The sequence below is a fragment of the Prunus avium genome, chromosome 3, assembly GCF_965620075.1.
Source record: "Prunus avium chromosome 3, drPruAviu1.hap1.1, whole genome shotgun sequence".
Taxonomy (NCBI): Eukaryota; Viridiplantae; Streptophyta; class Magnoliopsida; order Rosales; family Rosaceae; genus Prunus; species Prunus avium.
In genome coordinates, this window is record NC_142286.1 from 301288 (window position 1) to 327113 (window position 25826).

A 25826-nucleotide genomic window follows, 5' to 3' on the forward strand; every position below is an offset into this window, starting at 1 on the left:
TTTTAATTCCCAAAATATCATAATTCATTTTTAAAAATGACACTACCTCCACCTCCACCTCCATATACCACCTCCACCATCACTGCCATCGCCGCCACCACCATCTCCTCCACCTCCACCACCAACACCACCTCCACCTCTACAACCGCCATCCCCACCACCACCACCACTACCACAATCACCACCTCCACCTTCATTATCACCACTACCACCTTCACTACCTCCACCACCATCGCCACCGCCACCACCACCTTCGTCTCCACCTCCACCTCCACCTTCACCACCACCACCACCACCACCACTACCACCTCCACCTCCACAACTGCCATCCTTACCGCCACCTCCTCCTCAACATCCACCACCTCCACCTCTACAACCGCCATCCCCACCACAACCAGCACCTCTTTCACCACCTCCACTGCCACCATATAATTAGCGCATAATACTTTCAAAATCATGTCTATTTGAGTCATTATTTACAGTTACAACAATTTTATATTAAAATTTAGCAAATGATTTTAACATTGCTTTTGTACTAACAACACTCCAAAAGTATTTACCAAACATGGAGCTACTTTACTTTATAGCTAATTATTTTCAAAGCACTGTAGAAGCAATTTTTTTAAAAAGTGACAACAATCTCAAACTAGCCCTTAATAGTAGGGTAATTGTATATGATCTCATTTTCATATGTTTCTATTTTTACTTTATTTCCCTAAATAGATATAGAAATAGTGTACATGCTATGCCAAGCCAATAATACATTTTTCTATGCTAAACCATTCGACAATCTTAAGTGTGCCCAAGCCACATACATGCCTTAGGCTTGTTGAGCGGGTTATGGTGTGGATGGTTACAAGCGTCCACAAGGCCCGTTGAGGGATGAGAGAGTGGAAGTTTTGGGCTACTTGGAGGCACCCAAACTTAGGCCCACTTTCTTAAGCCCAATTACATGGGTAAGCAGAGAGAATCATCAGCCTTTTCTACTAGCATCAAAGCCAGAGCTATTCACATCTCTTACACCAGCATTGAGACCCAGCTTCCACCATTTCACCGTCCATCATTAAAAACCATATTTAAAACTCAACTTCTAATGTCTTACTTGCCAGTATTAAAGGCTAAAGACTCAACCGTAGTACTCCTCTAGCGCCTATAAATGGGAGGCATTGGTTACCGAGAAGGGAAGAATGACAACGGGAGGCAAGCTCATCCTCTTATTATTTTCACCTACCATGAATACCATATCCAGCCTCAAACACTACCCAAACCCTTTGACAAGCCATCCTGAGATTCAAGCACTAGAATTACCTTTCCATAAATCACCCAAAGCCTTTTCTCTCAGAACACCACCATTCCAAGTTTGAAGCAATTCCATAGCCGACGTAAAATGCAGTCAACTAAAGTTTCGAGCCTTTTCCAATTCTCTCTTTACTGCTAAACTTATGGGCATTTAGCTCCCACATCACAAGCCTCTCATGTCAAGTGTATATGATCTATGTACAACACATCACCCTCTACTCTTTCCAGAGGCGCTGTACACCATCTAGAGGCACCGTACACCTGTTCCACGAACTAGCATATGAAGCAAATCAAGATAAGTAGCCACTGAAAGAAGAACAGAGCATTCCCTAGGACTTGCTTCTCTTTCGTGATGCTCTGGGCCTACTTCTTGCTAACTTAGAAAATGAGACTTGAAGGCTTCATTCACATCATCCAGCCTAGCTAAGTCTTTGGACAAAAGAGACCTCCACATAAATGGCAAGTTTGCTGGGGACTAGGGCATTATTCTTACATTGGCTCCTCCACCTTAAGCTTCGTGATCCTTAAGTCACCTTGCCGCAATAAACAAGAGAAGAAAAAGATATGAACGTTTTCTCTTTCTTTTTCTTTTGTTGGTTATCTACTCTACAAAACAACCATAATAAAGATTACTGACATGTTCTTCTTGTTTCTGTCTTAGATCTCCATTCTCAAGCAAAACAAGATCTTGTGAGAGTGCCATGGGGCTTAGGCAAACAGAGCATCCATACCACTGAGGTGTTGGAAACCACCGAACAAACTTCGGACCAATTGCTGACCGAAGTGACTTGGGGGCAAGGGCGGAATAAGAAATTTTTTAACGGGTGAGCTAGCTAAAGTTATTAGCCTAAAATCTAATGTACAATTTTTTTTTTACTTACACTTTCTATAGTTTTTTTCGAAATAAAAGTACACATTAAATCATATAAACCATGCACATGAGGTGACATCACAGTGGAAAAGTGGGCCAAACTCTCCCCCTAGCCCCCAAGTGCACCAGGGTTCGATATTCATGTAGGAGACAATCTTGAGTTAACCCAATATAATACTCCCCCTCCCTAAGAGCATCCACAGTGGGGGGGTGTATATGGGGGTGTATGTTAAATATACACCCCGAGTCACCGGAATCGTCTCCAATGGTGAGATGTAAATGTATGTAAATATACATCACCACCATGGGGATGTAAAATAAAATGTATATTTACATCCATTTTTACATCCCTTGCAGGCGGGACCCACCTGAGAAAAGAGAACAAAAATGAAGAAAAGTCAACATAAAAGGCTGGGACCCACGGCTACACCCCTGAATTTACACCCCCCCACTGGAGCAAAAAACATATTTACACCCCCCGGAGGTGTAAAGGGGATGTAAAAGTGGCTTTACACCCCCGAATTTACACCCCCCCACTGTGGATGCTCTAACGAATAACAAAAATAAATCATATAAACCACGCTAGTTCATAGTTCTAATGACTAAAGTTATCAGCCATCAAATCCAATTTCGATACATATTATTTGACATCTCCATTGGAGATGCTCTTAAGTGAGCAAAAAAATTAAATATAAGATTATTATAAGCCTATAGGTTGAGTGGACAATGGGTTATTAGGCTATATTTGGGTGGACTACTAATATTTTATAAAGTGAAATCACATTAAAACACATAATATGTTTTAATATTTTTCAAAGGCTACCTGGGCTAGCCTTGTTGCTAGTTTCGCCCATGCTTGGGGACTTCATGCCAAGCAAAATTTCGAAAAGAAAAAGAAAAGGAAGATCAAAGACCCGTCCCCATCTGTCGCAACTCAGTGGTGCAAAAATGGTGACGAGAAGACAGAACCTCTCTCATCTATTTCACAATCCGGATCATCAAGTTTCAAACTGGCAACGCGTCGCAAACCAAGTCTCATGCCCGTCTCCATTGGCGGACCCAATGAAGGACAACTGTGGGCACTTGCCCACACTTACAAAAAAGTTGCAACTGTATAATCCCACCCAAACTCATATTTTTTAATTTTTTTTAGGTCTTTCTTAGGTGGAGCCCCCCACATGGCCCATCCAATACATACATGCACTTTAAACTTAAAGTTTATATTAAAAAAGAAAAACCCTATGTTATAAAAGAAGAATAAAGACCCCACCAAGTACACATCATTATCCACACGATTGCTGATTTTTTTTTTAATAATATGCATGTGGTTAAGATAAGAATAATATCGGTGGCTGATTTTTTAAAAGTCCTCTTTTATGGTTCACTGTATTTGAATAATCCACACGATTGTGACCATAGACGACCGAATGTCTTTGTAGTAATAGAAAGAAAAGGAGAGACCCTTCCCGTCCGTCAACCACGTTACATATCCAACCAAACTATATCAATGTACACATCATTATCTAAGAAAGTTCTCTTTATTTGAATAATCCACACGATTGTGACCACAGACGACTGAAAGTCTTTGAAGTAATACTCGTCCGTCAACCACGTTACATACCCAACCACGTCACATTTTTTTTTATTTTTGCAAAATTGAATATTTGAGCATGTATAAAAACAATCGTGTTAACCACATTTTTAATATAGATGAGCCCTACATATGTAAGTCCTATCTCTATGCGGACCCAATGAAAGACAATTGTGGGCACTTGCATGCCCACACTTACAAAAAAGTTGCAACTGTATAATCCCACCCAAACTCATATTTTTTAATTTTTTTTAGGTCTTTCTTAGGTGGAGCCCCCCACATGGCCCATCCAATACATACATACACTTTAAACTTAAGGTTTATATTAAAAAAGAAAAACCCTATGTTATAAAAGAAGAATAAAGATCCCACCAAGTACACATCATTATCCACACGATTGCTGATTTTTTTTATAATAATATGCATGTGGTTAAGATAAGAATAATATTGGTGGCTGATTTTTTAAAAGTCCTCTTTTATGGTTCACTGTATTTGAATAATCCACACGATTGTGACCATAGACGACCGAATGTCTTTGTAGTAATAGAAAGAAAAGGAGAGACCCTTCCCGCCCGTCAACCACGTTACATATCCAACCAAACTATATCGATGTACACATCATTATCTAAGAAAGTTCCACACGATTGTGACCATAGACGACTGAAAGTCTTTGAAGTAATACTCGTCCGTCAACCACGTTACATACCCAACCACGTCACAATTTTTTTATTTTGCAAAATTGAATATTTGAGCATGTATAAAAATAATTGTGTTAACCACATTTTTAATAGAGATGAGCCCTACATATGTAAGTCCTATCTCTATGCATTGGCGGACCCAATGAAGGACAACTATGGGCACTTGCCCACACTTACAAAAAAGTTGCAGCTGTATAATCCCACCCAAACTCATATTTTTTAATTTTTTTTTAGGTCTTTCTTAGGTGGAGCCCCCACATGGCCTATCCAATACATACACTTTAAACTTAAAGTTTATATTAAAAAAGAAAAACCCTATGTTATAAAAGAAGAATAAAGATCTCACCAAGTACACTCATTCTGTAATTTTGTGGAGAACTTAGTCATCAAGTTCACTTTAAACCCAAATATTTTTTGTTTGACTATATATCGGTTGGATTTTCTTTTAAGCCCCCAGATGAACGGAAGTCTGGGTCCGCCACTGCCCGTCTCTCCTTTGTCACTGCAAAGGTGGGAAGAAGTAGAGAAGCAAGAGGCAAACCTCCCCCTATCGAACGACTTTATTATCAGATAAGATATTTGCCTTCAATCTCTTACCTGACAAATTCCATACTTATTATTAATAATGTTGCACAATTTCTTTTCACTAAAACTTTTTATATCTATATATATAAAGCAAAAGGCAGAGAATGGTGAAACATTCAAAATACCAGAAAATGTCCTTGATTAATGTAAATATTAAGAATTGAAATTATTAATTAAATGAGGATAATATGGTAAATTCACACTTTTTCATAAATAAAAAAATTAAAATTTAAAAAAATCAAATAATGGATCCTATTTTTATGGAACACAACTACCCATTATTTTTTTAAATTCTAAAATAGATTTAAAATTTTAAAAAAAAAAGTCTCTCGCAGGCACGGAAGCGCGTGCGGAAAGGCTAGTATATTATTATTATCAATCTTTTCACAAAAACTACTATATTTTACACGTTATTTTAGAGGGTTATTATATAAATAGCCTTAAATATAAATATGAGCACTGCATATGCATAAATGATAAATTCTATCTTTTTTTTTGCTACTGCCCATATTGAAAGGTCATTGAGTGATTTTATTAAAACCCAGACGCGTTCCACTAATATTATCAAACCCTTGACATTTATTTTATGTTCACTCTGTCAGTATGCAAGGGCTAATCAGATAAGAGATTGTGCCTTATTGTTTTATTCTCTACCAAGTATGTAAGCTCACAGCGGTTGCCTTGAATCCCATGCAGGCCCCATGCAATGATGGATCCATGAATTTTTATAAGGGTAGGTTAAATTTTTTATTTTTTATTTTTTATAGGAGATACATTATAAACATTTTTTTCTCTTCAAATAAAAATGTAAATAAAATTTTATAAATCAAATAAGGCCACATTATGAGCAAATATAACACAAAAAAGTACAAAAAATAAATAAATATCAAATCAAACACACTGTTCAACTACTTGAGATATGAGTTGAGTAAGTTCCTTAGGAATTGAAGTGTCAACATAAGATGCAGTGTATCCTTGTTATCATAATCACTTTTTTTGAAGAATGAATAAATAGTTTTTTCTCTCTTTGTCGGTCTATTATCATCAAGTGGCATGATATCCTAACAACAAATAATAGATATCAAAAATCAAATATACTAATTAATAATTCAAGTTGCAAAAATAAAACATATATAACAATCCCCAAAAGTTATCACCCAAACCTAAATCATAAAAACTTAACAACAACAATTAAAATTGGAAATTGAATAAAAAAAAGGAGAAAAACTTACCAAGATTGAAGAATCCATAGAGAGGGGGAGCTATTTCTTCTAGGCAGTCCCGGCCCTGCCCAGGGGCAGTCAGTGCGACTGCCCTGGGCCCATTACTCAAGGGGGCCCCAAATTTTTTTATTATAATAAGTGTTATATTATATTATAATAAATTAATTTAATATTTTTCCATAATTTTTAGGAATAGGATATTGAGATGAATTTGAAATTTTGGAACAAAGGATCCATGATGAGATTTTTAAAAGAAATTCTTTGATATTGGCTTGACTTGCATTCTTGAAATTCTTTGACTCATTGGTATGGTCTCCATAGTTGGACATTTGTTTTCATTATTTAGGAATATGGAAGACATTGCTCAAAGTCTAAAAATATTTTCGAATAAATACTTTCTCAAAAAACCCAATGCTTAGTTGATAAAACAAGAAGTATACTAGTATTAGTGATTAATGTGTGTAGGGCACATTTTAGATTTTCGCCCTGGGCCTTTGAAAACTCAGGACCGGCCCTGCTTCTAGGCTATGAAGGTTCAAATATGGCGTTTTGAGTAACTAGAAGAAAAATTCTGATGTTTGCTTCTAATCAAATTTATATAGGTTATTGATTGCATGTTTACTATTATTTACTTTACCTAGATTTGGCTTAAACCGATAAGACTACTAAAAAAATCAACACTCCCTTCCCTTCATGTCACTGAAGTCGGGTTCATATGATTCATACACCACAATAAGGATTCCGCCACGGCTAGGCTCAGCCAACACCGGTTCTACTTTCAAGTTTCCAGCCATGAACTTGTTCTACTTTAATTTCAAGTTCCCTTGTTCTTAAAGATGGACTTGGGGGGCTTGTGTGATTTTATCAATTCCTTTTGGCCTTGGCTTTATATATATATATATATATATGCAAACAATATACCAGTCAAGCAAAATCATATCGTGCAAAAGAAAAAGAAGTAGTTTTATTTACATAGCCAGACATACTATTCAAAGCAAAATATTTTTTCTGATAAATAATGTCAAGCAACTTAGTGGCGCTATTGTAAATTCAAGTAAACTCACTGGCGCTATTGTGAATGAATTAAAGCAAACTCAGTGGCGCTAATGTAAATCCAAGAAAAATTCGTGGCTGAATTGCAAATTAAAGTAAACTTCGTGGCAGAATTAGCTAATTGTTTAGCATTAAAAAGTGCGGAAGAGTCTCGCCGCCTCATGTTGAACTCAGTATTATTGCTTTTAAGTCCACCGATACCTTATCCTTTCATTTGGTAATTAATTCATGAGCTGCTATTGTTTACATAATCCAGGAAGTTTGTTTGTTCGTTTGTTTCCATCCATCTATGGCACTTGTGAGAGCAGCTGAACGAACCTCTTCTTCTAATACTTCTCGATATTGTCGTTATCACGTGTTCCTGAGTTTCAGAGGTGAAGACACTCGCAAGACTTTTACCGACCACCTCTACACAGCCTTGGTCAACGCAGGATTTCATACTTTCCGTGACGACGATGAGCTTGAGAGAGGAGAACATATTAAGCCCGCATTGCAGAAAGCAATCAAACACTCACGGACTTCTGTTATTGTGTTCTCAAAAGACTATGCGTCCTCCACATGGTGCCTTGATGAGCTCATGATGATCCTCGAACGTAAGAGGAGATCAGCTGACCATGTCATTTTACCAGTGTTCTACGATGTGGATCCATCCCATGTGAGGAAGCAGACAGGGAATATTGCAAAGGCATTTGCTAGACACCAAAAAACTCAACCGCTGAAGAAGGTGGAAGTGTGGAGGGAGGCACTTGCAGAGGTTGCAGATCTGGCAGCGATGGTCCTACAAAATCAAGCTCTTGGGTAATTTCTTTCCTACCACTCCATAGTGCTTTTTTTTTTGTCAACCATAGTATACTATCATTAAAATAATATAAAATAGAACAGTAAGGACAGAGTATAGTAATTGTACATTATCTCTTTTCCAATTTGGTTGTCACATTTCCTCTTTTCTACTTTAATTTGGATATTGATGTTAATACCCAATATAATGAAAGTATGCTGAAAATGATCAAGATGGATACGTTTTACCAGAAGAAAAGTTTAGCTTAAATAAAGTGGAGAACATAGAAACTCAAAGCATTTTGACAATTACTATACAATCACTAGTCATTAACAATTACTATACAATCACTAGTCATTAAATTCATTCCCATTTACAATCAGCGTGTATGCACTACTGGCTAAAATTTAATAGAATATGTACTATTCAATTTGTTTTCTTTTAACTATTTCTATCTACCATCTTTTGTTAGTTTAGGGTTTATGGTTGAAATATAATAAACCCTAAACCCTAAACTAATTATTTGTATCCTGTAACTTTTATCATGTTGACACTTCACGAATATGACATCATACATGTTTGAATTCTGCTTTATTTTGATAGGCACGAGTCAAAGTTCATCAACAAAATTATTAAAGTGATAGGAGACAAACTAAATCGCACACCCCTAAGTGTTCCCAACATCATGATCGGGATGCAATCTCGAGTCAACAAACTTAACTTGTGGTTACAAGATGGATCAACTGATATCGGCATAGCTGTAATTTATGGTATTAGTGGAATAGGAAAGACAACCATTGCAAAGTTTGTTTATAATTCAAACTTTAGAAGATTTGAAAGAAGCAGCTTCCTTGAAAATATCAAAGAAATTTCAAAACAACCTACTGGCTTAGTTCAAATACAAACACAACTTCTTTATGATGTTTTGAATGGGAGAAAAGTGAAAATAAGCAATCTCAATGAAGGAATAACTAGGATTGGAGATGCCATAAGTTCTAGAAGGGTTCTCCTTGTTCTCGATGATGTGGATCACATGGACCAATTAGATGCAGTACTTCGGATGAAAGATCGATTTTATCCAGGAAGTAAAATCATCGTAACAACTAGGCGTGCAAGATTGTTAAAAGCTCATCAAGTTGATCATGTGCATGCTGTTGAAACTTTGAATTACAAAGATTCATTGGTGCTCTTCAGTTGGCACGCTTTTGGCCAAGACCATCCCATTGAAGATTACATAGAATATTCAAAAAAGCTAGTGCACCACAGCGGAGGGCTTCCATTATCTCTTCAAGTTTTAGGTTCTTCTTTGTCGGGGGAAAGAATAGGTGTATGGAAAAGTGCATTGGAGAAGTTAGAAGCTATTCCAAATGGTGAAATAACAAATAAACTAAGAGTAAGCTACGACTCCTTACAAGATGACCATGATAGAAAATTATTCCTCCACATTGCTTGTTTCTTCATAGGAAAGGACAAAGATTATGTTATTAAAATACTAGATGGATGCGATTTCTATACAATTGTTGGCATTCAAAATCTCACCGATAGGTGTTTAGTGACAATTGATGAATGTGAGAAGGTGCAGATGCATGACATGATTTGTGCAATGGGAAAAGATATTGTTCGTCAAGAATCAGAGGAGCCTTGGAAGTGTAGTAGAGTATGGCAACATAATGATTCTTTCAAAATCTTGACAGAAAAGAAAGTAAGAAACATGACATGTGCGCACACATATGTTTTTCTTCTTATAAATATTTTCCAAATGTTTCTTCCCCTTTTTTTATGTAGGGTTCAAAAAAAATTGAAGGTCTTGTCTTGGACATGCATATGCGCCATACAAACAATCCCACAAACTCAAAGGAGAAGGTTTTAGAAACCAATGCTTTTGCAAGGATGCACAAACTAAAGCTCCTCCATCTTAGTCATGTACAACTTGACGGATCTTATGCACAATTTTGTACAGGATTACGATGGTTGTGTTGGCTTAAGTTTCCCCTGGATTCTATACCCACTGATTTTCCTTTGGGGAGCCTAATTGTTCTTGAAATGCAATATAGCAGCTTGAGACAAGTCTTTGAAGGAATGAAAGTATGTTACTCCATGCTTTTCAATTCCTCTTTCATTTTCATTAGGCTTTTAGCTTGATAACAAGTTCATATATCTATAACAACTAACTCCCCACATTGTTTTCTTATTTACATTTTTTCCCCAGTGTCTTCTGTCATTGAAGATCCTTGATCTCAGCCATTCTCATTCCCTTACAGAAACTGACTTCTCATTTTGCCCAAATCTAGAGAAACTTATTCTTGTAGATTGTGTGAGCCTAATTTGTGTCCATGGATCCATTGGAAACCTTGAGAGACTTGTTTACTTGAGTATGAAGGATTGCGCAAATCTTAGGATACTTCCAGAGAACATGTTCATGCTAAAATTACTTGAAGCACTTATTATATCTGGTTGCATAAATCTTGAGTTACCAATTGAGATGTTGAGGAGTATGGAATCTCTGAAAGTGCTCGAGACAGATGGAATTCCAATTGGTGAATTATGGCCAGGAAGAAGTTCATGTATCTTGAGTTCTTTACCATGCTCTTTAGTAGACTTGAGTCTTTGTGGGTGCAATATTTCGGATGATGCCTTTACCAGGGAGTTTAGTAATCTACCCTCATTGCAAAGACTAAATCTAGGTAATAATCCAATTTGTAGCCTGCCAGATTTCATCAAAGGTTTAAAGAGGCTCGATACACTCTCTTTTGTAGGGTGTAGGAGTCTCAAATCGCTTCTTGGGTTACCAAAACTAGGCGAATTGGTTGTGGTAGATTGCATATCTTTGGAAAAAGTAACATATCAATCTTCCCTCTATAAGCGGCCTCAAGTTTTTTTTCATGACAACCGCAACCTAGTTGAATGGGAGTACTGGTACAAGCTGGAACCCATTGGAAGAGTTGATGTAGAAATAATCAACCTTTTGGGCTTGTGCAACTTGGAATCCATGGCACCCATTCAAATGCACAGCTCAAGTTGGGGGTCACGAAAGGATGATTGCAGTTCGGTCCAGGTACACCTCTCTCCCTCTCTTTCTCTCATACGATCATTGGAAAGAGTATTAATTAACATTGTCTTTTCCATTGCATTATATATAGGGACTGTATGAATATGGTATATTCAGCACATTTTTTGTCGGGAATGAGGTTCCAGGCCAGTTCAGCCATAAAAGTACAAAGTCCTCGATCTCTTTTACGGTGCCTTCACTTCCTAATCACCAAATTCGAGGCTTGAAGGTCTTCGTTGTCTATACAAAATATGTCAATGATCTTCCTGAAGGTTCACCTGGGCCAATAATTACTAGAGTAAAAAATAAGAGCAAAGGTCTGAAGTGGATCTACGGCCCAATATGCTACGGTGTTCCAGGTGAAGGAGAAGACATGATATGGTTAAGCCACTGGAAGTTGGAGGAGATAGTTCACTTAGAAGGTGGCGATCAAGTGGTTGCTTTCGTGTGAAGGAGTTTGGCATCCAGCTTGTGCAGGTGCAAGAAGAGAATTATAATATAATGGCTATTTCCACAGATTCTTATTATCCACGTGTCAGGAGGGAAGATTTGCGTCAATATGAGCCAGGAGTATACTTGCTCTCCACCATAAGTAGACGAATATGAGATCCGATATGGCTACAGAAGCTCCTTGGGGACCCTGATGAAGATACGACAGGTGTGTTGCTTATTAACGCATTTAATTATTTTACTCCAACCCTTTCCCGAAAAAAAAAAAGGAAACAATGACACCCCTAATATGTCCATATTTACCATCACATATGTCCATATTTATTCCAAAAAGAAGTTTCCTCTTTTATGTTGGGATTTTATGTTATTTTGTATGTTTTCCAGACGAAGAAGAAGAGCAACAGGATGATCTCACAATTGTTGCCATGGTAGGCAGCAACGACTCTGGTGGCCTCCATGGCTGGAAGCTGCTCATCACCGCATCATGTTTCTTTCTCATGCTTTCTCTAATCACACAGTCGTCTCTCACACACAGAAAGAAGCGACAGTCAAAAAGTCGTGGATGAATTTTTCGAACATCTGAACGGCAAACTTGTTGGCATGACTTGTGGACTTGCATTTACTTTCCTTGCACACCAAAGATTCCCATATTAAAAGTAATTGATTTTCTTTAATTCTTGATTTCCCACTGTAAATAGAATTAGGAATTATTACTTTCCTTGACCTACAATGATTTATTGTACTATAAATATGGAAGTCTCTTCTTTGGTTTCACCAACACACCCGTGCCGCCCTCTCATAAATTTCTCCATGTTCTTCTTCGATTGTTTCACTTCTCTACAAGGAGAAAAATACACAAAAAATTCCCACAAACAATATTCTCTCATAGGTTTTCATATTTTAACATGGTATCAGAGCAGTGATCTTGGAATTGCAAACTTTAGTTTCAAATCCTTGTCGCCGTCATAGGGGGAGGATGATTTCTTCGTCTCCCATGAAGGAAGCACCACCGACTCCGCTTCGCCTTCTCAACCAACCTTCGCAGAACTGGCCACTCATATGGCCTAATTCTTCAAAATACATAACTAGAACCCAATCCTGAACTCAACCGTAAACCTGACCTTGAACTCGACCCTAAACTTGACTCAGACATAGACCCCAACCCCCGACATTGACTATTACCTTTGAAGCTTTCGTTGCACAGATTAGCATCAAGTTGGATGGCTCCTACTACCCTCTTTAGTCCTAAGTGTCAAGATGTATGTCGCCAGCAAAGACAAGTTGGGATACCTCATTGGCGAACTTCCACTGCCTACTCCGACCTACCCGAGTTTCAACTCGCTGGCGTACTAAGAATGCAATTGTTAAAGGCTGTCTAATCAATTCTTTGGAGCCTTAATTGATTAGCAATTTTATTTGATTTATGACTGCAAAAGTAGTATGAGATGCGATTGTCACGACCTACTTTGCTGGCATTAACACCTCTCAAGTGTATGACCTTAAACAGCGAACTCACCAACTACAACAAGCAGTTGGCTCGATTGAAACTTACTACAATGATCGATCCTCCAAGGCTTGTGGAGAGAAATCAACTTCTGTCGTCCGAATAGGATCAAGTTTGATTCCGATATCCAATAGTATAATGACATTCTCCAGGAAGACTGTGTTTATATCTTCTTGGATGACTTGGATTTCCGACTTGACAAGGCTCAAAGAGATGTCCTTCAGATGACTCTGTTTTCCACCATGGAGCAGACATATGCTTATGTTCGACGCGAAGACTGAGTGGTGGATTGTAGTTTGTCATTTATCTAAATAAATAGGAAATAAATCTCAATTTCAATAGGACTAAATAAGTAGGTAAGTAAATAAAATCCTAACCAAATAAGGACTCACCAACACTATGGGTGGGCATTGGAACCACAAAACCGTAAAACCGAACCAAACCAATCCGAAAAAAATCGAAAAAAATCGTATTGACTGAAAAAGTCAAAAATCGAGACAAATCCAAACCGAACCGGTTCAGACCGGTTCCGATTCCGATTTTCCACTCTGAAGAACTGGTCCAATATAATTAATTTATATATTTTTAAAATATTATATATATTTATATTTAAAATTATATATTTTTTCAAAGTTTGATTGGGTGTGTATGCTGCTACCATAGGTAGCGCACGCACATGATTACACCCAAGAAAAAGGGCCCTGAGAGTGACTTAGGTTTTCTTCTTTCTTCCTTTTTTCCTCTCCTCCCATTTCGTTTCATACTCAGCCAGCCGCCACCGATTCCAAACTTCTCTTTCAGCCATCACATCACTCCTCTCTGCCGTCGCTCTTCTCTCAGCCTCTCTCAGTCGCCGCCGTCACGCATGTCAGATTCTCTCTCTCTATCTCTCTTTTACTTATTGGGCTTTGTTTTGTGATTTTGAGCTGCTTTTATTTCTGGTGGAATTGTCTTCTTTTAACAGATCTTCAGATACGTTAGCTGTAATTCTTATTCTGATATCAATTTGTAGACTTTGCTCGAGAATTTGAAATCACTTTACTCAAACTTGGAAGGTCTCCTTCCTGATCGAATTGTTCCAACTGTGGGACTTAATATTGGTCGTATTGAAGCATCAAATACCAAACTTGTGTTCTGGGATCTGGGAGGTCAGGTATGTGAAATTCATCCGTGCCATTTTTGATGCAAGAGTTGTTTGTTTTTGCTGTCAGTCTGGTCTTCGCTTAATCTGGGAAAAATATTATGAAGAAGCACATGTTGTGGTCTATGTAATTGATGCCACTTGTCCATCACGTTTTGAAGATTCAAAATCTGCATTAAGTAGGTGATATTAAATCGCTAAATCTTGTGAACATATTGTGCTGGTTCTGTAACTATGATTTGCTGATATTATTACTTTTTAACTTTTTAAAAACAGAAAAAGTTATTCGGCTTGAGGATTTGCAGATTTATTTTTTATTTTTGTTTTTTGATTTTCTGTTTTTGTTGGTGGAGTCAAACAGTTTATTGATTTTCTAAGTTTCTGTTTATTTTGATTTTTATTCATTGATTTTCCATGATATCTTGCAAACGTACTCCTGTTATTGCTTCATAGTGAATTTATGAATGTGAGTCATGCAGTTGGATTGCCTGGAAAAAATGATGTACCATATCATGGAAATTTGGCAATATACAGTAAATCTTGTTTGTAATGATTGCGTTTGCAAGTTATTTGAAGAAGGTCAAAATCTTTTAGATGTCGGAGTGTTATTTGTAAATTCATAAGGATTTAAAAGATAGATCTACTTCCATAAAAACCAAGGCTTTCAATTGAAGAAACTCTACTTCCATAAAATTCTTAACCTTTACCCTCTTTTTTCTTCTCTACAAGAAAATTCTTGATTTGAATGGCCGAATAAATATAGTAGTATGATAAATATAGTGCATATGTACACCATTTCTATCTGTTGCTTGAGCAATATTCTTAAAGGAGAGATAATAAATCATATTATTATGGATACCAAGAATCGGCTTGCTGTGATGATTTTTCAAATTCTGCTGATAATGTTAATGCTGAATCAGAGTTATTACTTAGTTTTCTTATCCCATTAAAAGACAAGAAGCAAGGGCATGCCTCTAAATTAGCGGAATTTATAAGATGCCTAGAAGAAGAAAATTGGTGCAAATGAGTTCATCCACACCTACCAAGTCTGCTGAAGTTACTTTTAAGTGTTAGGAGGAATTTAATGAAGTTGGATTGAATTTGGGTTGTAATTTATTTTGGAACTTATTTTGCTGAAGTTGGATTGGATTTAGGTTGTAATTTATATGTTATTGAATTTGGATTGAATCTCTATTGTAATTTATATTTTGTTGAAGTTGGATTCATTATGATGTGTTGATAGCTTGTTGGAAGTTCAAATTTAGGGTAGGTCAGCAATATAAATACATTTTTGGCAGGTTTGAAAAAAAGAACAAATTTTTTTTTTTGGGCTCAAGCCCAAACTGGAACCGCAGGAACCGAACTGGAATCAAAACCGGACAGGTTCGGGTTGGTTTGGATTTCTGTATGAATTTTTAACAAAATCGGTCCAAATTGAATCGGTCTTCATTTTCGGTTCAGATTTCATTTTTTCAAGAAAACCGGTCCAAACTGGACCGTGCCCACCCCTAACCAACACTACACCTCAAGTTTGTGCAAAGATGTCCGCATGCTCAACTTGACAAGCAAGTCTTAGAACACCATACTTGATATTGACCAATCGAATAACTTGTAGAGAAGGTCTTTTCATCAGTCACGATAAATTAAAGCAAAGTTTGCAATGGAAACACAAGAGTAAACCCTAAAAAATAAGGTACATGGTAGAACACATAAACCGTAAAAAATAGAACACACATCAGAACACAGTAGGACACAGAAACCTGTGAACATGGCAAGGGCAAGGAAAAGAACACAAACCCTGTGAACACGGCAAAGAACACAGAAACCCTGTGAACATAGCAAAGGAAAGGCAAAGAAAAGCAAGGAAAGAGCAAAGGTAAAGGGCACAACCACAACAATAACAATGTTAATGACCACATCAACGAAAAGTGAAGCAAGCAAAGGCAAGGGCAACGTCAATGGCGGTAGCAGCAGCCACGACAACGACAACGACAACAACATCCAAAGTGACGGAGAAGTCCACCATATCTACTTTATCTAATTCACGCAGACACAACTACTCTTCACTCCCCTTTTCCCCTTGAAAAGAAGAGAATAGGTCGTTGCAATAAAAAAAATAGGCAATATCTTCACGGGAAATAGAAACATATCCTTTTTACTCTCCCTCCCCCCTAGAACACTTAAATTGTAAGGAGAACGTAAGCACATCTCACAAGAAAACCAAGGCTTTTATACCATGTCAAACAAAGTGTATGAGAATTCTCAGATATATTCAGATATACTCAGATTTGTTAACCCTAAATACAATAAGAAATAAATCTCAATTGCAATAGGTCGACTAAATAAATAGGTAAGTAACCAAAATCATAACATAGTAAGGAACTAAAATCCTAACTAAATAAGAACTCGCTAACAAAAACATAACCAACAAGTTAAATAAAATTTTGAGATGCAAACTTTGTAATTTGAAAAGGCTCAGGTTGCTTAGTCGAGAAACAAGTGTGCTGGTATTTTATTTATTTATTTACAATATATGGACTTTTCATTCACACAAAATCTTTGGTTGTGTACCAGGTGGCACTGGCAAACATAGGGTTGTATATTCTCAGCTGATACAACAAGCTGGTGGGCGTACGTCGATTCGAAACCAATACAATTTAGTCAATTTGTATTTGATCCAATATAGATTGGATTGTGATTTTTTCAATTCGATCATATTAGATGTTTAAATCTAATCTGATCTGAGCCAATTGATATTGGATTGGATGATCGGTTTTGATAATAGAAAAAGACAATAATAAAATATTAAATATTTATCCTTAGGTTTAATCTAATCAAACGAATTAATAGACGTAAATGTAAATATAAATGAAATACTAGAAAAAAAAATTGTTTTTATTATATTATATATTAAACATAACTTCATTAAATAACTTAAAATATTCATAATCTTTTCAACTACAAATATCTACACGAGCAAAATAAGCATAAAACTAACTATATTGGATTGGATTGGATTCTCATAAGCCAATTAGTCATCCGATTCAATCATGTCGATTTTGAAAATTACGGATCCAATTCAATCCACCAAATCATCGAAACTGATTGAAATTAGATTGGATGGAATTGGATCGGTAAATTTAGGCAGATTTGATTGAATTTTGTACACAACAGCCAGCGTAAGTTTCCTGCCTTAATGTTTTTGTCTTTTTATTCACGTCTCCATTTGGCTGTCACATGTCGGCATGTTGCTATGGCAAACCGGGTCGTTCCTTTGTTCCCTCACGTGGTCTTCGTCAAGGGGATCCACTTTCTCCCTACCTTTTCATTTTGATCAGTGAGGTTCTCTCTCGTAATGTGGAGGATGCCGTGAGACGTGGCTGTCTGCATGGGGTACGTCTCTGTCGGAGCGGCCCAACTATATCCCACCTTTTATTTGCCGATGATTCTCTTTTCTTCATCCATGCTACAACTCAAAACTGTAGTGTTTTAAAAAAGATTGTCGATGACTACTGTTTGGCGTCTGGCCAAAAGCTCAATACGGATAAATCGTCCTTATACTTTAGCCCAAATGTCACTGACTCTCTTGCGGGGGAAATCTGCTTCACATTGGGGATGTCTTCTACCCTTGACCCTGGCTCTTATCTGGGTCTGCCATCAATTTGGGGGAGATCAAAAACCGCTGCACTAAACTTCATTGTCGATCGCATACAGAAGAGAGTTCAAGGTTGGAAATCACAGCTATTAAATCCTGCCGGCAAGGAGGTCTTGATAAAGGCCGTAGCTTTGGCTGTGCCAACGTACCCGATGTCTTGTTTTCGATTCCCCGCAACCACTTGCAAACAAATTAATGGTATTCTTAGTAATTTCTGGTGGAGTAATGGTGACACCAAAGCTCATATTCACTGGAAGAGATGAGAGCTTTTATGCCTTTCAAAGGACAATGGTGGCTTGGGTTTTAGAGATCTTGAGAATTTTAATCTTTCTCTCCTGGCTAAACAGTGTTGGCGTATTTGGCATAATCCTGATGCTTTCTGGGTTCGTGTCTTGAGAGCCAAGTATTTCCCTGATGGTGATTTCCTTAAAGCAAGAAGGGGGCCTTGTCCTTCTTGGGCATGGGCTAGCTTACTGGATGGTCGTAAGATTATGTCTGATGGTGCCATATGGCAGATTGGCAATGGGTTGAAAGTGAAGATATGGAGCGATAACTGGCTGCACCACAACTCCATCCTACGCCCAAAACCAATCATCACCGGCTCCGGCCCTATACCAACTTTCGTTAATGACCTCATTGATCGGGACCTGAGAGATTGGAATTTGGCAGGCATCTCAAATGTTATTGAGCCCTCTGTGGCAAAATTAATCCGTGCCATTCCTCTCTGTAATCTTACTCGCGAGGATTCTTTGATTTGGCCTTGGAATAAGGATGGAACTTTTTCTGTTCGTAGTGGTTACCATTGGGCTATGGATAATTTGGTGGCAGTGTGCACTGTGCCGGATCATCACTCCCACCAAATTGATAAAAAGTTATGGAATACAATTTGGAGCATGAAAGTCCTCCCAAAGATCAAACTTTTCTTTTGGAGGGCTATGACCAATTCCCTGCCGACTCTAAAAAACCTGTTTCATCGCAGAGCTAGGACCTCTCCGGGGTGTACTCTTTGCAATTCGGGGGACGAGTCAGCTGAACATGCGATTCTATTGTGTCCTTGGAGTGCTTGTGTTTGGTTTGGGATCCCCTTAAACTACTGTGTAAATGTCCAAAGCGTGACTTCTCTTGACAGATGGCTTTTGGGAGTTACTGATTTTTTGGATCTGTGTGAAGGAAGGAAAAAGGAGACACTTGCTTTGGTGGGTATCACATGTTGGGAGATTTGGAAAGAAAGATGCTCTGCTCTTTTTGAAAGTCGTTCCCCTTGTCCCCACTCTGTTATCCGAAGAGTTATTTCCTTATGGGGATAACTTTGTCCATCCCCTGGTGTTACTGCTAGTTCCACTCCCCCTGTTTCTCCCCCCCCCATGCTCTCTGGAGGGCTCCTCCCCTTCCATATGTTAAGGTTAATGTGGATGGAGCTTGGAAAAAGGAATCACTGCAGGGTGGTATGGGTTGTTGTTTACGTGACTCTGAGGGCAGAATGTTGGCTGGTATGAGTAAAGCTACTCTCCGGAACTCTGCAGTTGAAGTGGAAGCGGAAGCTGTTTTGGAAGGACTAATATTGGCCAAAGAGAAAAACTGTCAGAAAATCATTCTTGAAAGAGATTCCATGGATGTTGTCTCTTGTATGAGAAACGAAAATCTGCGCGGCAACTGGAGAATCATCCCACTTATCTTGGAGATCAGGAGGCTCTCTTCATGGTTTACCTCGGTCAAATGGGAATGGGTATCTCGCCAAGCAAATCAAGCTGCGCATGCTGCTGCAGCACTATCAAACACGAGGGTGCGAACTATGCGTTGGGCTTCACAGCCTCCTCCCTCATTGGTTCAGGTATTGGCAAAGGATGGTTTGCCTTGCCCCCCTAGTATTTAATTTTGATTATATGGTAGGATTACTACTTGTATTTCCAGGTTTTGTCTCCTGGGAGGTATCTTTGGCCTCCTTGTGATTTGTTTGTAATGTTCTGGGGTTCTCCCCTGTCCCTGTACTTTTCTTTCTTGCACGTCCTGGTTGGTGTTGCTTGAGCCATCTTTGGCTTTCTCAATGAAGTATTATTAAGACCAAAAAAAAAATATAGCTCTTTCTCTCTCTCTCTCTCTGTGGGTATGTATTCCACTACTTAGCCTATTTCTAATATAATGCAGATGTTCTATCCTCAGTTTACAGTGAAAGATGAAGCAGGAAATTCAGATCTCCGTCTTCTGTCTCCACATTCAGCACCACAGTGACCCTCAGTGCTTCATAGCGAATTTATGAATGTGAGTCATGCAGTTGGATTGCCTGGAAAAAATTATGTACTAGATATTGGAAATTTGGCAATATACAGTAAATCTTGTTTGTAATGATTGCGTTTGCAAGATATTTGAAGGTCAAATCTTTTAGATGCATAAATCCTAGTGTTACTTGTAAATTCAGAACGCTTTAAAAAGACAGGTCTGGTGTGTGCACTTAGTTGGGTCAAGAATTCAAATGAAGCTGGTCATTTGATTGTTCCAGCATTTTGGTCAGCGAGAGGATGACAATCTAAAATGCGGAGTTGAGCATAAAAACCAAACAGATATTTCAGCATAAAAAAACAAGGCTTTCAATTGAAGAAACTCAACAGGGTCTTTGCAAATCAAATGACTGAAACAAAATTCTTAATCCTTTACCCTTTTTTCTCTTCTCTACAAGAAAATTCTTGATTTGAACGGCCGAATAAATATAGTAGTATGACAAATGTAGTGCATATGTACACCATTTCTATATGTTGCTTGAGCAATAGACAGGTTCTTTCCAAGTGAAACTTGTTAACGACAAAAGTAGCACGACGCCAACAACAGGCAAACAGGGGCTGATAAGGCAATACTAATGCACCATAATAATATATAAATCCATTGTCATGCTACTACAAGCTAACCATAGATCAGCAATACAAGGTTGTGCCTATTGTAGTTCCATTAGAGAATCCAAAGTTCGTTGTATGAGGTAATCCAATCCAACGAACATGCCAGACTGACGAATAAAAACCTAACTGGCTCTCAGACAACCTCTCTGGTATGACCATAGCATTAGAACATGACAGAGCTAAAGAGAAGGGGCAAGGAAAAAGAAAAACTGCAAAACAGACACAGGTTAATCTATTTGTACTTGAGAATGCTTTTTGAAGAAAGCACTGCCCAAGAGTTGTGAGCATCAACCAAAAAGCAAAAGGATAACGCCGAATTAACAAATTCTCCACCATTATCAGATTGAAAAACCTTGATATGGAGCATAAATTGAGTCTGAATCATCTGATAGAAATGCTGAAAAATTTCGACCACATCACTTTTATTTTTCATCCCATATAACCACATCATACAAGTGCAATCATCCACAAATATTACAAACAAGCGAACTCCCAAGGTTGTAGAAACAGGGGAAGGTCCTCAAACATTAGAATGAACTAAATCAAATGGCATAAGCCGTTTATTACAACTTGGAGGGTAGGATACCCGATGACTCTTAGCTAAAATACAAGTCTAACATTGGAAAGCAGACTCGTTGACACCACTAAATAATGCAAGAAACAAATGCCGTAAATATCCAAAGGAGGCATGACCAAATCGGCAATGTAGCAATCAAATCTAGCGATGCTGAGAAGTTTCGACGCGACCAGCACAAAAAACCAACTAGTTGCCACATCATCCACATAATAAAGCCCCCCATTTTTAGTACCACGATCAAAGATCTCCCGAGTCTGAATATCCTGTAGTAAGACAAAAGACTGATACATCAGTACAACGCAGTTTAATTGCTCAGTAATCTGCGATACAGATAATAAAGTACTAGACAAAAATGGAACCAGTAACACTTTGTCCAATGGTAAAGCAGGTGTTAAGAGTATAGAATTAGCCCCTGTGACAGGAGCAGCAGCATTATTAGCAGTCAGAACATGATCATGGTGAGGTGGAAGAGTAGTAGAAACTAAAGCAGAATTATACGTCATATGGCCAAGAGCTCCTAAATCAATAATCCAACCTGTATCGCGTGTATCATGGGCATAGAAAATCTTGCCAAAGTTACCTAGAGGCGGAGGTGTTGGAGTGCTTGAGACCGCGGTCAAGGTCGGAGGGGGAGTAGCAGTAAGGTGGCCGTGCCCAGTGGTGATGTCAACCACAGAAGTGGGGTCAATAGCCACATGAGCTTTGTCATCCAGTTGTTCCCTTTTTAAACGCCTCCGCTCCTTCATCCAATATGGTACCCCATGCAATGCCCAGCAGGTGTCAATAGTATGTCTCTTTTCACTACAGTGATCACACTTCAGTTTGTCTTTTTCTGTAGAAGTCAGGCGACGAGGCGGAACAGCAGAAGAGCCAAACCATGTAGGCTGAGAAACCAAAGCAGTGTTTTTGGAAGCAAACAATACAGTAGGTTCCCCAATCTTGGTGCCGGATCCAAGCATAGTAATCTGGCGTTGAGCCTGTAAGACCCGTGTCTTGGGGAAACAGAGCAATCGCACATCGCTCGGGGAGGGAAATGTGAAGTGCTTAAATGTGTGGACACTTCTCTTCCTAGCACGAGGCCTTTTGGGAGCTCACTGGCTTCGGATTCTTAGGAACTCGGAAGTTAAGCGAGTTGGGGGTCAGAGCAATCCCAGGATGGGTGACCCACTGGGAAGTTGCTCGTGAGCTCCCAGAAACAAAACCGTGAGGGTAGAGAGGGGGGCCCAAAGCGGACAATATCGTGCTAGGGGAGTCGGGTCGTAACAAATGGTATCAGAGCCGGACCCTGACCGAAAATGTGCCAGCGAGGACGCTGGGCCCCAAAGGGGGTGGATTGTAAGACCCGTGTTTTGGGGAAACAAGAACGGTGAGCAATCCCACATCGCTCGGGGAGGGGAAGGTGAAGTGCTTTAAATGTGTGGGCACTTCTCTTCCTAGCACGAGGCCTTTTGGGAGCTCACTGGCTTCGGCGTCATGGGAACTCCGAAGTTAAGCGAGTTGGGCGCTAGAGCAATCCCAAGATGGGTGACCCACTGGGAAGTTGCTCGTGAGCTCCCAGAAACAAAACCGTGAGGGCAGAGAGGGGGGCCCAAAGCGGACAATATCGTGCTAGGGGAGTCGGGTCGTGACAGAGCCTCTCGATAAACCATAAAAATACATTTTTTATACTTGGAACTTTATCACTTCTTAGAATATCACTGCGGACCTTGTCATAAGTATCGTCAAGGCCAGCCAAAAAATCATACACACGATCTGCCATAACAGTAGCCTGAAAAGTCTTCATATCATGAGCACACTTCATCTGAAAAGGATGTCTCTTGTCCAATTCAAGCCAGATTGCCTTAAGTTTGGCAAAATAGGTAAAGACAGGACGACCCTCTTGCTTGAGACGGGTAGCCTGGCTCCACAGTTCATAGAGTTGGGATTCGTTATAAAACATCTGATTAACAGCATCCCAAATTTCCTTAGCAGTAGGTAGAGTATGAAATATATTCAACAAACTGGGTTCCATAGTTCGCAGCATCCAACTTTTCACAACAGCATCAGCAATTTTTCACTTCCCAAATTTCGAGTCTTGGGAATCAGGGGCATCAGTGTCGCTAGTCAGGTAACCCAATTTGCCTTGTGTAGTAGTGTAGGGGACTTTTTCTTCCGGTAGCTACAAATGGGCTGGGCTGCCGTAAGGAGTGAACTGGTGAAGTTATCCCCCTGTGTCTGAGTTTGAAGATCAAGCCCCAAGAATGTTTCGAAAGGGTAGTGAAGCCTTAGGAAACACCTTGGTTACCTTCACCAATGAAAATAACAACTTACAGATAAATTTTTTAGCTTTACATGAGAGGCTTGTGGCATGGAAGCAAAATTGTCATGAGTTTAGCACTGAAGAGAAAGCTATGTGTTTCTGGGAAAAAATGGAGGTATTAAGGTAGGAGATGAGGGGTTTATAGGAAGGTTTGGCGGAGAATGAGGGAAAGAGATGGGAATGGGTGGCTTAAGTGTCTTTTCTGGCAGCTTGACAGAGGCTCTGCCAAATGCTATAAGAGCAGCTCCACCGGTTAGCTGAGCCCAAGGCTGGGGGGAGAAAAACAAAAAAATCTTGTTCCAGCGGACAGCCCAAGCCCGGGCAGGCTGTGGGTCCTAGCGAGTCGGGCTGGCCTGAAGGCCAGTTTAGCCCGAGGTCCAAATCGAGGGCTGACGACGTCAGCGCGACGTCAGCGCAAGCTCCAGCCTGTAGAAGACAGGTATCAAGGCCTAGGTGCTTCAATCTGCTTCTCCTCCTCCAATCCAACGGATGGCATTTTTTTGGCAATAAAATTATGAAAAAAAATCGAAATTTTTTTAAAAAAATACCAAAATATTCTAAGTAAATGTCCATTTACTTAAGTTTACAATGTAAATAAGGAAGTACCCCCCATTTGGATTCAAATAAAAATACTAGAAAATCAAATTCCCACCAAATCAAAATATGAAAAATCGGTTTTAGTGCAAAATACGATTTAGGCAAAAAATGATGGCTCATTAAGTCAATATATATTTCATACTAAAATCCCAAAAAATCAAGTTTTCTTATTTGATGTGTAAGGAACAAAAGCTGTTAAAAATTATCTTGAGAAAATGATTATTTCAAAAAATCATTTTTCATACTTAGTCAATATTGCACCTACGCTAAAAAATTTCTGGATCCGCCAGTGCACGTAGGAACCCGAAAATCTTATCCGAAAATATTATCCAAATTAATTATTAAGGTAAAAAAATTTGTGAAAAAACAAAAAAATAAATAGTAATTGTCATTTGCCATGGCAACGGGTGGAAACACACAATACTATTTGCAAGGACAACCACTATTCACATGAATAGTGGCTGCCCTAGCCCCCCCTTACCATGCCAAGGGGCAAATGGGTGGAGTTGCTCTAACAGTCTGCCAGAAGTGGAAAATGGTTTTATGCCTTTTCTTTTAGTTGGAAACCCGTACATGATTTTCTTTTTAGTATAGTGTCCCATACGTCGTCGTTTCATTCCCAACTTCTCTTTATAAAGGAACCGAGAAAACCCTAAGCCAAACCTCACTCTCTTATTTGCCGTCACAGAGAGAGCAAACCCGAGAGCGAAGATGAAGTACAATCCAAGAGTGACCAGCTCTCGCCGCAAGAACCGAAAGGCTCATTTCACGGCACCGTCGAGCGTCCGCCGTGTGTTGATGAGCTCGCCTATCTCGTCAGACCTCCGGTCCAAGTACAATGTCCGGTCCATGCCGGTTCGCAAGGACGACGAGGTTCAGGTGGTGCGCGGGACCTACAAGGGCAGAGAGGGCAAGGTGGTCCAGGTTTACAGGCGCAAATGGGTCATTCACATAGAGCGCATCACCAGGGAGAAGGTCAATGGGTCGACGGTGAACGTGGGCATCAACCCATCCAAGGTTGTGATCACCAAGCTGAGGCTGGACAAGGATAGGAAGGCGCTGCTGGACCGCAAGGCCAAGGGTCGTGCCGCTGCAGACAAGGATAAGGGTACTAAGTTCACAGCCGAAGATATTATGCAGAACGTCGACTGATTTTCTTCTGGTTGGTTATAAAACTAGTTCATTTTGCTGTTTTGGTAGTAAAATTAGCGAACAATGATCTGATGAGTTTTAATTTTTTAATTTTCTCAATTTCAAGTATGGATATGTTTAATGTGTTTTAAGTGTCTTACGCACTGGATTGGATCTTCAGACAGTGATTTTGTGCTGGTTTTTAAATGCTATTATATTATCATATGCCTGGCTATTGTTTTTCGCTTTAAGTTATTTGAGACACGGATTAGCTTTATTTGATTATGCTTATGAGACCCAATTTGTTGTCAATCTTGTCCCACTATAATGTCCCCATGGACGCAGCCACAACTCAACCTTTGGCAAGGAAGGTTACTGGGTTTGTGTTGTGCATGTGAATTTAAGATCCATGAATTCTCAGCTCGTGTGGATTGGGT

General features: G+C 39.1%; 1 protein-coding gene, 1 long non-coding RNA gene and 1 pseudogene across 2 annotated transcripts; all 3 read left to right on the plus strand.

The window, feature by feature from the left end:
• Window positions 1–7567: 7567 nt before the first annotated feature.
• LOC110755694 (disease resistance protein RPV1-like) lies at window positions 7568–12361 on the plus strand (annotated as a pseudogene).
• A 1424-nt stretch (window positions 12362–13785) lies between these two features.
• On the plus strand, window positions 13786–15480 carry LOC110755673 (uncharacterized). The gene is made up of 2 exons (XR_002526521.2): window positions 13786–13968; window positions 14114–15480. It is a non-coding gene; the product is annotated as an uncharacterized LOC110755673 (long non-coding RNA).
• Window positions 15481–24912: 9432 nt separating this feature from the next.
• On the plus strand, window positions 24913–25614 carry LOC110755787 (large ribosomal subunit protein uL24z). Its single transcript, XM_021957066.2, has one exon. The coding sequence runs from the start codon at window positions 24970–24972 to the stop codon at window positions 25408–25410; it is 441 nt and encodes a 146-aa protein (XP_021812758.1). The 5' UTR covers window positions 24913–24969; the 3' UTR covers window positions 25411–25614.
• Window positions 25615–25826: the final 212 nt, after the last annotated feature.

Bases quoted from the DNA above. Each gene is read 5' to 3' on its own strand.
- LOC110755787 (XM_021957066.2), top strand. From the start codon at position 24,970: ATGAAGTACAATCCAAGAGTGACCAGCTCTCGCCGCAAGAACCGAAAG.